Here is a 14,712-nt window from a genome sequence, read left to right as displayed (position 1 = left end):
AGCCTATTTTAGTTTCCCATGAAAGAGTACGTTTGGGTAGGGAAGATAGAAAACAGCCAGGGTGGAAGCTGAGCCTGGGTCAGTCAGTAGCTCTCCTTTTCAATCTGCTGCAAAAGTTAGGGAAGTCATATAGCTCTGTGCTATGTTTGTGACCCAAGTGCATCCCCAGCAGCATGACTAATTGTATAATTCAGGAAAGGGTCATTGCAGTGTCTGCTATGATGTATTTATTTTTAGAACATCCGGGATCAGCCTAGACACACATTTTAGCCACACTCGCCCATGCCACTCTGTTCCTGACAAAGCTCTGAAAGCCTCTGGAACATCAAAAAGCAGTTCCTGTCAGAAAACTCTATGGAAACACTGTAAATTTATTCTATAATTAATGTAATTCCATGCTCAATGGTCCATTGAGACTCTCTTCATCTTTTCCACCCTGCCTAGAACAAAGGTTAAATGGTACAGAATATCCCATATGGAAGGCCTGAAATGGGCTTTGCAAGCCCTGAGTGCAGTACAGTCTCACTGGAGTTACTTTACATGCAAGGATGAAGGGTAGACTTGGAAAATATCTCATTTCTCTAATTGTCACATACAGCTGATGAAGACCTCCTCATCTCTATCTTCCCAAGCTGATGGAATACTCGTTTTATTCTGAATTTCTACCAATCTGATACAATTGCTAGGATCAGATGCAAAACTGAAACACTTTTTACAAACTTTGTGTAATGAAGCATTCCTATTTAAAAAACAAAGTTATTACGACCAAGAGCACTTGAAACAGAGTGTCAGCACTGAAGATTTATCCTATCAAAGAACAGGGGGAACTGTTGCATTAGCCATGCTGGCTCCCACTCTGAGAAACAGCTTCGTAGTGGAACAGAGTGGCCCACATTCAGGATGCTCAGGCCTGTCGAAATCCCAGCTCCAGTCAGTGCACTGGGAAGACATGGTGGGCTAGGGGCTCATCCCATTATGCCGGTGAACAGCTGTAGACACCCTTTGTACTTTTATTGGCAATTAGAGCAATTGTATTCCCCATGACAATTGCAACTATTACAATTACAGTTGTGAATAAGCTGTTCCATTCCTACGCACACCTTTTTGCTCTTCTTCAACCTTTCTTTCCATGAATGATCAATCCCCACTTTCCGCTTTGCATCTGGAAACAGCAGTTTCTGCCAGCTCTTGGAAATGCAAGGTGGAAGCTATTAGAGAAGAAGCATACACTGCATTACAAGAAAGCATCTCTAAGCCAGTAAGATAAATTGTGCACTAGCTCACCTAAATTCAAGAGCATTAAGACATGCCAGCCACATGACTCCATCAGCACAGGGAATGGCTTGCAAAAGTAGTGGAATCCTCCGGAGCCATTTGAACTAGACAGGATAAAATGTGCAGAGAACCAAAAAACTGCCATGCACTGGGAGGATTTTTTACCTCTAGTATGTGTACTGTGTCCTTCCCTTGCACATCTCAAGGACTGGGTTACTTGGCATAGATCTCGAGTGAGTCCTTTTGTTTTTTGCATATTGGAAACTACTGAGTTGTTGCAAGCCCAACAGTTTCTTAAATACATTTGCTGTCTTCTGAATAACACATTTATAAACATTTATAAAAAATTTATAAACTACTCTTGTAAGAAAAGAACCTAAAGAGAACCTAAAATTGCTCTGCTGGAAGAGCTTTTCTGGACAACCAGCCTTTGATGTAGCTACAACTCCCAAGCATTATGTGATGTGAGTTAAAACAGAGGATGCCCAGACTCCATCTAGACTCCATAGGATGTCCAGAAAGCTCCATAATTCAAAGAATTCAGTAGTTTTCAGAAAGATATTTTAACAGTCCTGCGCAAGAATAAGTAACAACAATGGAATTGCACACTGGTGCCAAACACTTCCTTCAATACACCACAGATTTCTGACTTTATGAACATCTGTAGGAGTTAGGGGTAGATAAGGTTTGACAACTTGGCAGGAGTTTCAGAGTGTCTAGAATTCCTGGACTTTTGTGGACTTTGAATGACCATGGAAGCATTAGCCATGTATCATGTAAAAGCTGCCCTCTCTACTGGACATGAGACCAGGAGCTCAGGTGGAAAATATTTGAATTTCACATTTATTTGCAGAGTAATCATCACTCATTTTTGCAATTTTGTCTAGAAATATTTGGTGATATTTTTGCTTCTATAACCTTTGAATGAGTTTGCAAACACCTATATTTACATCTATATTGTTATGATATGCAACCCATGCTGAGATGAGGAGGAGTTTTATTTCCATCTGTCTAGGAAAGATGATTTCAGGCTATCCTCACAATGGGGTAGATAGCACCCATATAAAAATGTTTAGAGGGTTATCAACACTGTATTTCAAATAAAACCTTAGACTCAATATTAAGCATGAGAAAAAGTAGGAAAAGTGGTAAAAACTTAAAGAATATATAGGGTTCTGATCAATTCAAGTAACTAATACGCAATGGAAAGACACCTCAACAAATAAGTATTTTACAGAGGAAAATAATGCAAATTGGCCAGGAAGGTTAGTAAATCTGGCATTGTTTTCCTCAGAGCACAAAAATCCAAAGCTTTTGCCATTCTTATCAGTTGTTGCTTCAACAGCTGAATTTCTCAAGCTCAAAACCAACACTTATCACCTGCTAAAGATTATGAAAGAAGAAATCTGCAGGAAACTTAAACATCTCATTAATATCATCATGTTAATTGATTTAACCCTAAAATTGCACTGACACTCTTCAAACCAAGTACCACACTGAGAAATCATACCATTAAGACAAACTGAATGTGCTTTATAGAATGATTACTTATCTTGTAGAAATCTTCAGACAGCAAGGTTGGTGCATTGCTCCCATCTCAGCAAAACATATAATTTTGTCAGAATGATAACGCAGAATGGTTACAGCAGATAAATGTGATGCAAAATTATGTGCCACTTGCTCTGTGGTCTCAGAAACCTGAGAGGCATTGCTATCTACAACATGCAGCTAACACCCAGATGCACCTTACTGCCATTGAAAAAAAACCAAAAAGGGATTCAAAGTTGTTGTAAAACTACTCTACTGAACTACTGATAAACAGGATAGAATTTGTACTTGTACCAAAGGCAAGCATCCACTTTCCACATAAAAGCAGTCAGAAAATCCTTGTCCTGTTCCTAGTCTGAAACATAACCCTTGGAGCATCAGCTAGTTACTCTGGCCTAAAAGGAGTTGTTGGCAACTCTGACTGCTGAGAAAAAAAAAGTATTTTGAAATTAATTTAGACTCTTCCTGACCAGCCTCTAGTACATGTGTGGGTGGCAGCAGAGGGCTTCCTACCTCCTCCTACAACACCCCAGTAGATGACACTCGCTGAATTTTATTCCAAGTCATCATATCAGCAAGTGATCATCAGCTCAGTCTTCTCACACGGGGAGGTAGGGCCAGAAGGCACAGTGGGGAGATAACATCATATTAAATTGTGTCAAACCCCTTTTCCTATTGCAGGTAGGTCTGGCTGATACCACATGCCACTGTTAGGGTATCCAAGCATCCATTTTCACAAGAGGACTGCCAAGGTATCGCTACCTGATATGTCAGTTGCTGGAACAATGACAATGACCTGCAGGGCAGGACATGGTGCAAATCAGGGCTCTGACCCTTCTGTTTTAAAGGGAAACCAATTTTAATAGAGAAACTAATTTTTAGAGTGCTAGTTGAAACCAAAAGTAGATGTTTTTCTAAAGGATCCAGGTCTTTAATTCTTGACTTGTATTTGGAAATAACACCTGCTACACAGACAAATCCAACGTTGTCTACAGAATTGCAAAACAAACCCATTAAGGAGTCTTCCTTGAGTTTCTGCTGCAAAAATTACAAACAACACCACCCTCTCCCCCTTTCATAAGGGCCATAAATAAAAACTATGGTTTTTAATGAGATTTTACATGCTGAACTTAGTCTGGCTATCAAATAGTACCAGTTAAAAGCACTCCCATCCCAAGGTTAAGAGTTTCTTAAAGACTATTTTTAATTTGTACTTTTGCAGTAAAAATTACAGTACAAAAAAAAAAAGTTCAAGTGCTTTAGCAGGTTTTTCCACACAAGACTCAGATGTATAAATAATCTGAGTCCAAATTCTAGGTACTTTCCTATTTAGGAAAAAAAAGCCCACAAAAACCGAACCAAACCAGACCTCAGCAGATCTTTTTTCCTAATTTATAAACCAGCAAAGATTAATAAGAACTCTAGGTTTGAATACAGATAAAAACAATTAGCTAAAGAAAAGAAAAAATATTCTGATAAATATTTAGAAGAGACAACCAATTTTTGGGCATGTTATACAGCTTTATGTATTCCCAGGTTTGGAGCTGAGTGCTGTAGGCAACTTGCCCTTCATATTCAGTTTCCATTTATTTTGGCTGTAAATCATAACCAAGCAGGTATCAAGCCATCTGCTTCTATCCTCAGTAAATGCATTAAACTTGCTTTCAGCTTTGGGGATACAACATGCAGTTTTCTTCTGTCCATTAATAAATACACCTTTAAAATCCATTAGGCAAAAACTGCTCCAATATGCAAAGGAATTAATGAATTAAAGGAATGTGGCAGCAGGGAAAAAAAAAAAAATCTGCACAGGAATAAAAATTCAGTATTCCACTAAAGGCGGTCATAAAGTCCAGCACTATAATTTGATTTTTGACAAAGCTAGTCTTGGCAAACTGCTAGAGACATTCAAAGCACCAAATGCAACTAATTTTTTTCACAACAGGCGAATTCTCAAGATATTCAAAGATTTGGCTCAAGCAAGTTAAAGGCATAAGAAAGTAATATCTAAAGCCTATTCACATTTCTTGAATTTTCAGAAATAAGACAATGATCCAAGTTTGACAGTCTGTGCCTTGCTGGCTGTCCAGAGAACAAACGTGAATAATAACCCAGAGTGAGGTGAGACCATTCTCAAAAGCTTTTACTGCTCAAAACAGTTTAGTTAGTATTTAATTTTGAAACTTAATATTTAAAATACTTGAAGGCTTGTGACCAGAGAGCAGAGAAGATGGAAAATGTCTAATTTACATCAACAACAGCAGCATTCTGACAAGTGTAAATGTGTGCAATCACTACAGGAGCTTTGGTTTAGTGGAACTTTTCTCAAGCTATCAGCCTGTGAGTGGGGATTAATCAACTGTGCTGTAGGCTTGGGATGCTACACAGCAGCCCCTTAATGAGGAAGAGGGCTGGGAAACTCGTATTTTAGGGCTGATTCACAGTGAAATGGAACAGCTTCAAATTGCTTCAGGGGCATTTGGACCAAACTCTCAATGCCAAGATTTACTCTTACCTTTCAAAAAAGAAAAACACCCTTTGTAGTGCCATCAGCTTTGACAGAGCACTCGTATAAAGCTACTTCTGGCTGTCAACAGGGGTCAGCAGTTGGGCGTTAACACCCCACCCCTGCAGGTGTCCAATGCAAGGTGATCCATTCCAGTTCCTCTGCTCAGGTGCACAACCTGGACACGTCCAGCCCCATGCCAGGAGGAGCACAGCCCAGTCTCCTCTGCCATCATTTCTGCAAGATGCCAACCTGGGAGCTGTGTGAGAAGGGTGCAGTACTGTGCTATCAGCACTTTGGGGAAGATGTTTGCTGTGCTGTGCAGCTGCAGCCATGCTGTATTCCAAGATCAAGGCACAAGAAGATGCAACATCTAAGCACTTACATTTTAAGCACATGCCAAGGCTTCTCCTCTCATCTTTGGAAGAAAAAAAAATTACCTTTATGCATTTTTAAAGTAATTACATCCTAAGGCAGACTTCAGAGCATTCATATTTGATTACTATAATTTGACATTGTATTTTTTGACACATTCCAGTGCTGCCTGTTTAAAGCTGAAAATGCTATGAACCAACCTAGAAAGCATTTTTATTCGAGCTGCATTTTGGAGCAGGTAAGAATAAAGGGCAATATGCCAGGAGAAATGAACACCTTGAGATGAGCATGAAAGAACTCCTGTTTTAAGCATGTCATTTAACTCCCAGAGGGTTGAGAAAAATCTAGGTCAGAGGAACACGTTGTCAGGAGGCTACCAGCCTCCACATCTGTACATAACTGAGCCTCCAGTGATGTGCTGACAGAGGCCAGACTCCATCAAAACATGAGGGGCTTATGCGGATGAAAGATTCCAAGACAAGTTAGAAAAATGCATAGAAATGCACTATGAGCATACAGCTGAAGACAAAGCATGAAACTTGCAAGTCCCACAGGATATCAGGTGTGTTCTTTACTAACCACAGTGGAAATGTCTGTCCTAGTCCACTTCTGTATGATATACAAAAGATACACGTGCAAACACCTTGTGTGTGGTACATGAAAAAGTTGGAAGCCCACACATATTTGTCTTTGTGAGCTTTGAAGGCAAACTACTCCAAAACCTGGGGGAGGGAGTGTTAAAACACCAGGGTTTGATTTGACCTTCTCTAAAGATAACTGATCATAATTTTAAAATACTAAAAACAGCTGGAGAAAAGTCTTGTTGCTGTCTCTAACGCTCAAAACAGGGAGAAGGAGCACAAAGAAGACTGGTGTGAGTCTCCTCACCATCACTTCCCAGCTGCAGATTACACAATTCTGCTGTTACTGCCCAGATGACCAGAGCACTTTAGGGATCGCAAAAAGTAGAAATCCAAATACTTTGGTCCAGCTTTGAATAACAGACAATAAAGCTACTTCTGTCTTAACAGGTTGATGCATGGGGTTGCTTGAAGAAAGTTTGACCAGAGCATGTAACTTTACTTTGACAAGGTATACAAAACATACTCCAAATTTCCTCATAAATGTTCTTCATTTTCTAATGTGAATTTACCAACAGAATTTCACTACAACATCTACCTTTTAGCAATTAAGTGTTAAAATTCCTTTTTTCCCTGTTTTTACAGAATCAAAATTGTTCAGAACAAATGTATCATATATAAAATCTGCTTATTCACTGTCATTGATTCTACTATGTTCGTATCATGCAGAGGAGGAAAAATCCTTTTTAAAGAAAGGATTGTACAAAATTAGCAGGATTCCTCCCACCTTTGCATGTTGCTTTCTGGTAAGCTTTATGGACTGTTGTGTTAAATATGCTCTTTTTGATGCAACTCCACTTTGCTTTTCAGAAATTGTGAAATTAAAGCTTTGACAATGACAGGAAGACTATTTTTACTAGTAGCAGACAGAGAATAAATAGTACTTCAACATAGGCTTTTGGGACTTGTACTTACTTAACACAATTTTAAAAGCAGCTCCTTCTGTGGCACAGGCTTATTTTTAATCTGCTTTATTGATCTGTTTTCCTAACAGCAATGAGCCCAAGCAATAGCATAAGATACACCACAAAAGACTAGATTTCAACACATAACCTGAGCAAAAGTTGATTAATTTCATTTAGATCACTTAATCTAGTATTATCAAATTTTTAAGTTCTGGTCAGTAAATCCTTTTCAGGCAATTTATAGGCATTTGTGGAAGTTTTAGCCCAGAGAGATGGGAAATGAAAGTACAGATAAAAGGAAGATTTTACTCCAAATGTATCTCTTGACAAAGGTGATGATAGACTCTGGCCCTTGTTGCAGTTTCTTTCACCCTTTCAGGTTTTACTAGTTAATTTAATTTTAAAATCATGATTTTTCAAGCTGAAGAATAATGAAAACATCAGTTCAGTGAACCACCTGAACACCAAAAGTTGTATTAAATCTGTGCATTTAAGAACCATATCTAAAAGATATTGTACCCAGTAACCAGTATGGCCCTTAGGCTTGCACTCCTCATTATCTGGCACTTGATAAACGTCATAAGCCCTTATATCTTTGGGGCCAAAACTAAGATAATTTCTGAGAGACACTCTTGGTCATGCTTATTGCTGGCATAGTTCCAGGGAAATCTATCAGATTAATAAATCTATCAGATAAATCTAATTTCCAAGAGCAAAAATTGCAAAATCTTTCAGTCATTTCAACTCCCCCCTTAAAGCTATCTTTGCAAAAAAAGCTTTAACATGCAGAAGAAAAACAGAACTGGAAACTTTTGTAAATACACCTCTGCTTTTGACTCCTCTCAGATTTAGGAGCTTCATGACACCTAGAAAGAAAGCTGTCACAAAGATACAATGGCAGGAAAGTTTTTCACAGAACACATATAACTCAAATGCCAGTTAGTACCTTCTCCTCCAACACACAGTCTTTCAATCACTGCAGTAGAAATAAAAAAAAGCACCCAGCAAGTGACAGCTGAGCTTTTGTTCACAAACCACTCAAGAGATGTGACAAGTCTATCCAAAAAAGCCAAAGAACTTACCTCCTACAGTGCAAACACATAGTACAGCAAGGAAAAAGGCGGCAGTCCCCAGGAGCTTCATGCTTGGTGGTAGTTCTGTCAGTTCTCCCCTATGCAGCTGGGCAGGGAGTGCTCTCTCACTCTGAGGCAGGCCTTAATTACTCCATGGAAAAAGGTATGTGGTGACTGTGCCTGGTCACTGCCCATTCCTGCTTATTTTGGGGACTTTGATAAAGAACAGGAGGAAACACAACATACTCCCTCTGGGAGTTCAGTACAGAGGAGATTTATTGTTTCAGTCCTTACAGGAACTCCTTTTCTTTGGCAGTGAACCATGTTTTTGTTAATACATTATTTTGTTCTTCTTCAGTCATGAGGTCAGGAAGGCTTTTGAACAGAGGTAAATCTTTCCTTAGGATATGCTATACATCACCAGCTTTCATACTGGAGCTTAGGATACTTTAAAAGCACGTGTTTGTGAGCAGTGAGTGAGCCCAGGTAGTGGGGGATAACTTAGTCAAGAACAGAGGAGCAAAACAAGCAACAAGAGCCCTCATCTGGCTCTTTTCTGGGCTGTGTAAAGTGGCCTTGGTGAGAATCACAGCTGCTTCATGTTAAAGGTAGAGGGTGTCCCTGAGAGAGCTGCCATCCTGCAACCAACAGGATGCAAGGGCCACCAGGACAGGGAGAGGAAATGGCTCCAACAAGGTGCCCCAGCAGCGAGGGCTCTGGGCTGTGCAGAGTTAGAGTTGGGGTGGGGGTTTTTCCTTTACATGAAAATGGGTCTTTTTTTTTTTTTTTTTTTTAATTCTAAAAGTTGCAACTAGCCTTGACTGTATCTGCTCCATTAGTATTGGAAAGGTTTTTTTATTGTTCTGTTTAGGTACTTGCTGTGCTATGGGATGGGAGCACAAACCCCAATGCAAGCCTCTTACCTGAACTGTCTAATCTGCCAGCACAGATTCTCTCTTCTCCTCCTCAGGACACACTGCGAAATTTTGGTATCTCCCCTTCTCACAGCTATTTCTCCAACCTCTGTGGAAGAAACCTGAGCAGAGCTGTAGAGTTAAAGGCTATCAAAACATGATCTTGTAATAGTCCTGTGCTCTGCACCTTAATGATTCAAGGCTGCTGAGGGCGATTAATCACAAACCTTCAACCACAATGAGAATGAAGTGCAGTATGTTTGCTCTTCTCCTTCTTTGTCAGCTCTCAGGAAAAACTGTGGAAAAACTGACCTCATAAACAGCCTGAATAATTAAATAGTCAACTCTATTTATTTCAGTAATTAACAATTTTTTTTCCCTTCATGACAGGTTCCAGCCATAAGGGGAAATTTTGGAATGGCTTCACATGCAGGAAGTCCCAAGAGCTAACCCAAAGTGCTTCCAGCTACAGTGCTGTTGTATCCATGGGACGAGGAAAATGGTAGCAGCTGGGTATTTTGTGAGAAATCATAGAATTGTATGGAACCATAGAATTATTTAGGTTGGAAAAGACCTTTAAGATCATTGTGCACAACCACTAACCCAACACTCCCAAGTACACCACTAAAAACTGTCCCAAAGTGCCACATCTACACATCTTTTAAATATCTCCAGGGATGATGAATCATCTGCTTCCTGGACAGCCTATTCCAATGCTTGACAACCCTTTCTGGGAAGAAATCTTTCTTATATCCACCCTGAACCTCCCCTGATACAAGTAGAGGCCACTTCCTCTTGTTTTATTGCTTGTTAATTGCAAGAAGACTGACACAACTTCTGTTTAAAGAAATTACATTGCTACATCTTAAACAATGTAATTTCTTTAATTACACCTGTGACACATCCTCTGCAGGTGGCAGAAGCTGGTGGTCAACAGAAATTTGATGGTAGACAATGAATTTTTGGCACTTCATTTGGGCAAACTTGGGTATTTGAACCCATGAGAGATGCAAACATGTAAGCTCTCCATAGCTGGACTGCGTTCTCAGCATTACTGAAAAGGATCTCACAGAAATAAAAACTTGACTCAGAAAGTGGTGGGCCACACAGTGACACTTTTGCCAAGTTCATCAGAACATATGGCAGGGAATTGCGCCAGTGCTCTGTTTTTGTGCTTGTTTTCTGCTGACGTAGGACCTAAAGTTAGACTGGGCTAGGAAAGCAGTAACTACTGCAGCAGAAAACCTTCAATAAAGATGACAAATCTGAACACAGGAGAGTGAATTCATCCCAGGTTAGTACTGTTCCTAATGCAGTAAGAAGGACTCTAATCTTTTATTGCCACCTGAAATGTTAATGCTGAAAAAGGATACAGAAAGGAATATTATTTTATTGACTGAAATGAAATCTCTGCAAGATCTAAGAGGCATGAAGGTATGAGGACAGCATCCCTTCCTTGGGTTTTGAGACCCAGAGAAACTATCTGAATGCCCAAATGAGTAATGGTTTGCCGTTCATCTCCAAGGAGTTGCTGCAGCTGAAGATGCTGACTATGGTGGTTCCCTGCAACTCACTGAAGGCAGAAAGGGCACAGAGTGTTGCAGTACATACCAATGTAGCTGGAAAAGCCTCCCCAGACTCACGCAAGGGGTTGGGAGGGAAAGAAAGAGAAAGAGCCAAGTGTCTTTGCCTTACACTACGTAATGAAACTCAGGTTCTAGGTCAGAGAGGCCTAACGCAACTTTCCACTCCCTGAAACATCAAGAAAACAATGTCCCTCTCAGCTACTCATGTTGATTTCAAAGGCGGCTAACTTCTGCTAGATCAAAGTCGGGCAGCAGCAGCACGCACTTAAGAAATAAAGGAGCAGAAAAGGGACAGCTCAAATAACTCACTGAAAGAAAAATTCTGGCTAAATTCTAAAAATTCTGTAGCTTCTGGCTTGTAATATCTGAGCTGCAGAAGAGATTCTCACAACTCTTGTCAATGAAAACGTGTTTTTTTTCCTTTAACAAGAAATAATTTAAGGTTTCAAAAGCTTCTAGAGATCTTTGCAGCATAAGATTATTCTTCTATGTGTTCACTGAAAAAAAATCTTTTTTTCCCCCTTCCTACCAGCAAATAAGTTTGGCTTTATGGAATAAATATTTTTCTTACTTTCATCCAACTGAGAAACTTAGCTTCAGTGCCAACGTGTGCTTTGTTTTACAGAGGAGTTTGGTCATCGGTACTCCTGCCAACTGTGGTGTTACTGCCAGCCTTGGGATATCTGTAGTTTCACTTCAAGCCCCAGAACAAGTGACTGCATGACTCAGTTTCCATATCTTTTCAAGTAAGCATTTAGCCCTCCTAGTTGCAGAAGAAAACTTGAAACATGACCAAAGAGCACTCTAGAGAATGAAAGGACTCTCTGTTTTAAAATATCATTATTTTGTAGTCCAGTAAGGGTTGGGGTAGCATGAGTTATATATTAATTTTTGCCAGTGTGGTATTTCATTATTAAAGGGAAACCATTTACAGCCACAGTGGATTTGCAGTTACAGCTTTATTGGTCTCTGGCTGTATTTATATATTCTTTCTTAGTTCACATTGCTTGGAGCATAACATTACCTTTTCATGCACAGTTTTCCTATGAGGTTCAAATAATCCCCTTCAGATTTAGAGAATGTAAAAATTTTACATATTGCTCAATATCCTTGAAGCACCACTGCATAAACCAGGTAATAATGTGGACAGCAAAGTGCTACCTTGCTGTGGGCTGCTGACAATTTCCAGTGTGGGTGTGAAGAGTCAATTTGTCAAAGTCTTTACAAAAGCAAAAACAAAAGGGTAAAAAACAACACACAGTCTTTGGTGTTTTACTAAAGTTAACAAGCAAACACACTGACTAAATTTTTCAGTCTTTCCCACTGATGCTTGCTTCCCTTCCCTTCCCTTGATGGTTATTTTAACTCTTACAGCAGAACGATAAAAAAGAGCAAATTATCCTCAGTCTATTGTTTTGCTCCATCTGTATTTTAGCAAACATACCTAAAGCAGTATGGCACCAGAAAGCACCTATGACTTACCTGTATATTTCATTATATTTACTTCCATAAACCAGGCAAATTTGCATTGAAAAATGCAGTTGTAACAGTGCAGGAATATTTTGTTTAGTTATGCTTTCTGTCCTTTTAAAAACTCTTTTTAAAGGTATTTGGGTTTTAGGCTATTACATCTATTAAATTTTTTGTATAAAGTAGAACTTAAAGGAACTTGAATTTAGCAGTAGAAAACCAAGATATTTTAATGTTTATGTGTAGAAGTTTCTCTAAAAATGCATACTGAGGGACATATTAAAATGTAGATAGTTTGTTTGGGGTTTTTTATGGAAACATTAGAATATTTCATGGACTAGAAATGTCAGTATCCAAATTCTTCTGCAAAAATAATATTAAAATTACAAAAGACCAGGCTCATAAATGTATTTAAGTGCTTAAAACCCCCAAGATAGCCACCTTTTCTTTGTAGGATGGAACTGCTTTAGTCTCATTGACTTTATATAGAGATAGCTGCTAATGTGAAAATTCCACTAAATCTTTAATTGCCTTTATGCAGGCAACTAAGGACCAAAACACATTTAGTCCATGGGGGTTTTTTTATAACAGATTTCTTCAAGGCTGATAGAATTACTGCATCTCTGACTATCACAGAATTTTTTATCTGCTCTACCAACAGACTCTGTAACAATACCCGCTACGACAGAGCATGTCTTTCCCACTCTTACACACCTGGAACCCTACTGATACACCACAGGGACTCAAAACATGTTTGAAGGATCTGGCTCAATGTTTATTCACTTGCAATAGGTAAAAATTTGGATTATATTTCTAGAAATGGAGTTGCAATGTGCAGCTTAACAGCCAAGATCCTTCCAAGGGTAGCATCCGAAGTCCATTCTTTCACTATTGGTGAGCTACTGAGGGGTAGATATTTTGATTTTGTTACTCAGAGAGAAGCTTAAGCAGAACTACAGTAGCCAAAAGAAGAAAGTTATGAAGGGAAAAAAACTGCAGTCCTAAGTCATATCTCATGCTAGATATGGGCAGTCAGAAGTGCTGGGAGAGAGACCATAAACAGTTGTTCTAGGGATATAAAAAACAGAGGGCTTGCAAACTTAGAGCAAGGAACTTCATGTCATGTAAAGACTCACACGGAATGTGTTTATAGGATCTGCATCCTGTCCTGAGCTAATGAAATGGGAAACAGTGAGTCAGTCTCAGTTTCTTGTGTTCTTCGAAGCGCATGGAATCATTATACGGTTGGCTGTCTCAGAAGAAACAAAACACAAATACGTGTTTGAACCGTGTCTTAATTTTCCAAAAGGATGGACAAATCCAACTGCTATCTATCCAGAGATATAGCTCATCTTTATTGTAGTAAACTGCAGTAAGTTCATTCTTCTCAGGCAGTAATGTGAGACTGCAGTGGACCCCAGAACTGAAAAGCAAGACGTGTTTTCTGTTCCAATTTTACTTGTCATTTTTACTGTGCACGATGTTTTTAGACATTAAGCTTCTGAGCTGAGTTTCTGTGGTTTCTCTTTTCCATTTGGTTTCCTCTGCACAAGCAATGGAAAAATGTATCAGATTTCTTGTCAGTCTTATTAGGGAATACTCTGTGCACTGGTCTGTCCAAGCCATACTTTCTAACAGTGTCAGCTTTGTTTTAGCCCACTAGCATCAGAAACATCCTAGAACATTATAAAATATCTGATTATAAAGAGCCTATTGTACTTAAATACAAGCATTTATAGCTTTCTAAGCAGCCAACACTATTACTATGCTAGTATCCCAGCATGTATTATAAACCTAAAGTTTCATCCATTCATTAAAGGAGTCACTGATAAAAATGTGTCCAGATTCCTCATTGCTCAGTTTTGTTTCTGTTCATAAATGTTGTGAGATTTGGAGGGCGTGGGCTACTTAGAAGATCCTGGGAGCTTCTGAGCTACAGGTCATGGGGCTGGAAAAAGGAAAGGTACAGGAGATTTGGCAGCTGCACAGAATTTAATGTTGGGCAGATAGTACACAGGAACAGCCTGTGTTCCAGCAGGCCAGCAAGCTCATTTCCTGCATCTTTTATTCCATAAAAAAAGTGAGGTAAAGAGATGTTTCATAATGAACAGCTTCTTCTGGAACTTAAAGCAAAAAGCCAGAATTCATGTATCATGAATCTGAGACTAAGTTATGCTCCAAGACAATATCTATCAGACTTTTTTTAAAGCAGAGCCTCTCAAATGTAAGACAGCTCTTCTCTGCTTGGCATTTTTCCTTCTGCCTTTTTTTTTTTTTTTGGTTTGTTTGCAGCTACGTACAATCTGCAATCCAACTTCCAGCATTGATAGGCTTGAACTCTTTGTGGCTTAACCTCCTTATCCAGAACAGCTATTACTGCTGCTCCTCTGTCTGGCTTCCCAAGCCTTCATTCCTTTGG

The 14,712-nt window shown here is 39.3% G+C and overlaps 1 protein-coding gene across 1 annotated transcript in view; it reads right to left on the bottom strand.

Moving 5' to 3' along the window:
- Window positions 1–8,852, bottom strand: part of EMCN (endomucin) — a 53,011-nt gene extending 44,159 nt beyond the window's left edge. Inside the window, exon 1 of the mRNA XM_066317876.1 lies at window positions 8,333–8,852. Coding sequence (XP_066173973.1) covers window positions 8,333–8,393 — 61 coding nt within the window. The 5' untranslated portion in view covers window positions 8,394–8,852. The remainder of the gene's footprint in view (window positions 1–8,332) is intronic.
- Window positions 8,853–14,712: the final 5,860 nt, after the last annotated feature.

Source organism: Sylvia atricapilla, chromosome 4 (assembly GCF_009819655.1).
Source record: "Sylvia atricapilla isolate bSylAtr1 chromosome 4, bSylAtr1.pri, whole genome shotgun sequence".
In the NCBI taxonomy this organism is placed as follows: domain Eukaryota; kingdom Metazoa; phylum Chordata; class Aves; order Passeriformes; family Sylviidae; genus Sylvia; species Sylvia atricapilla.
Note: the sequence above shows the minus strand (reverse complement) of the source record. Positions and strands in the feature narration are given on the sequence as shown.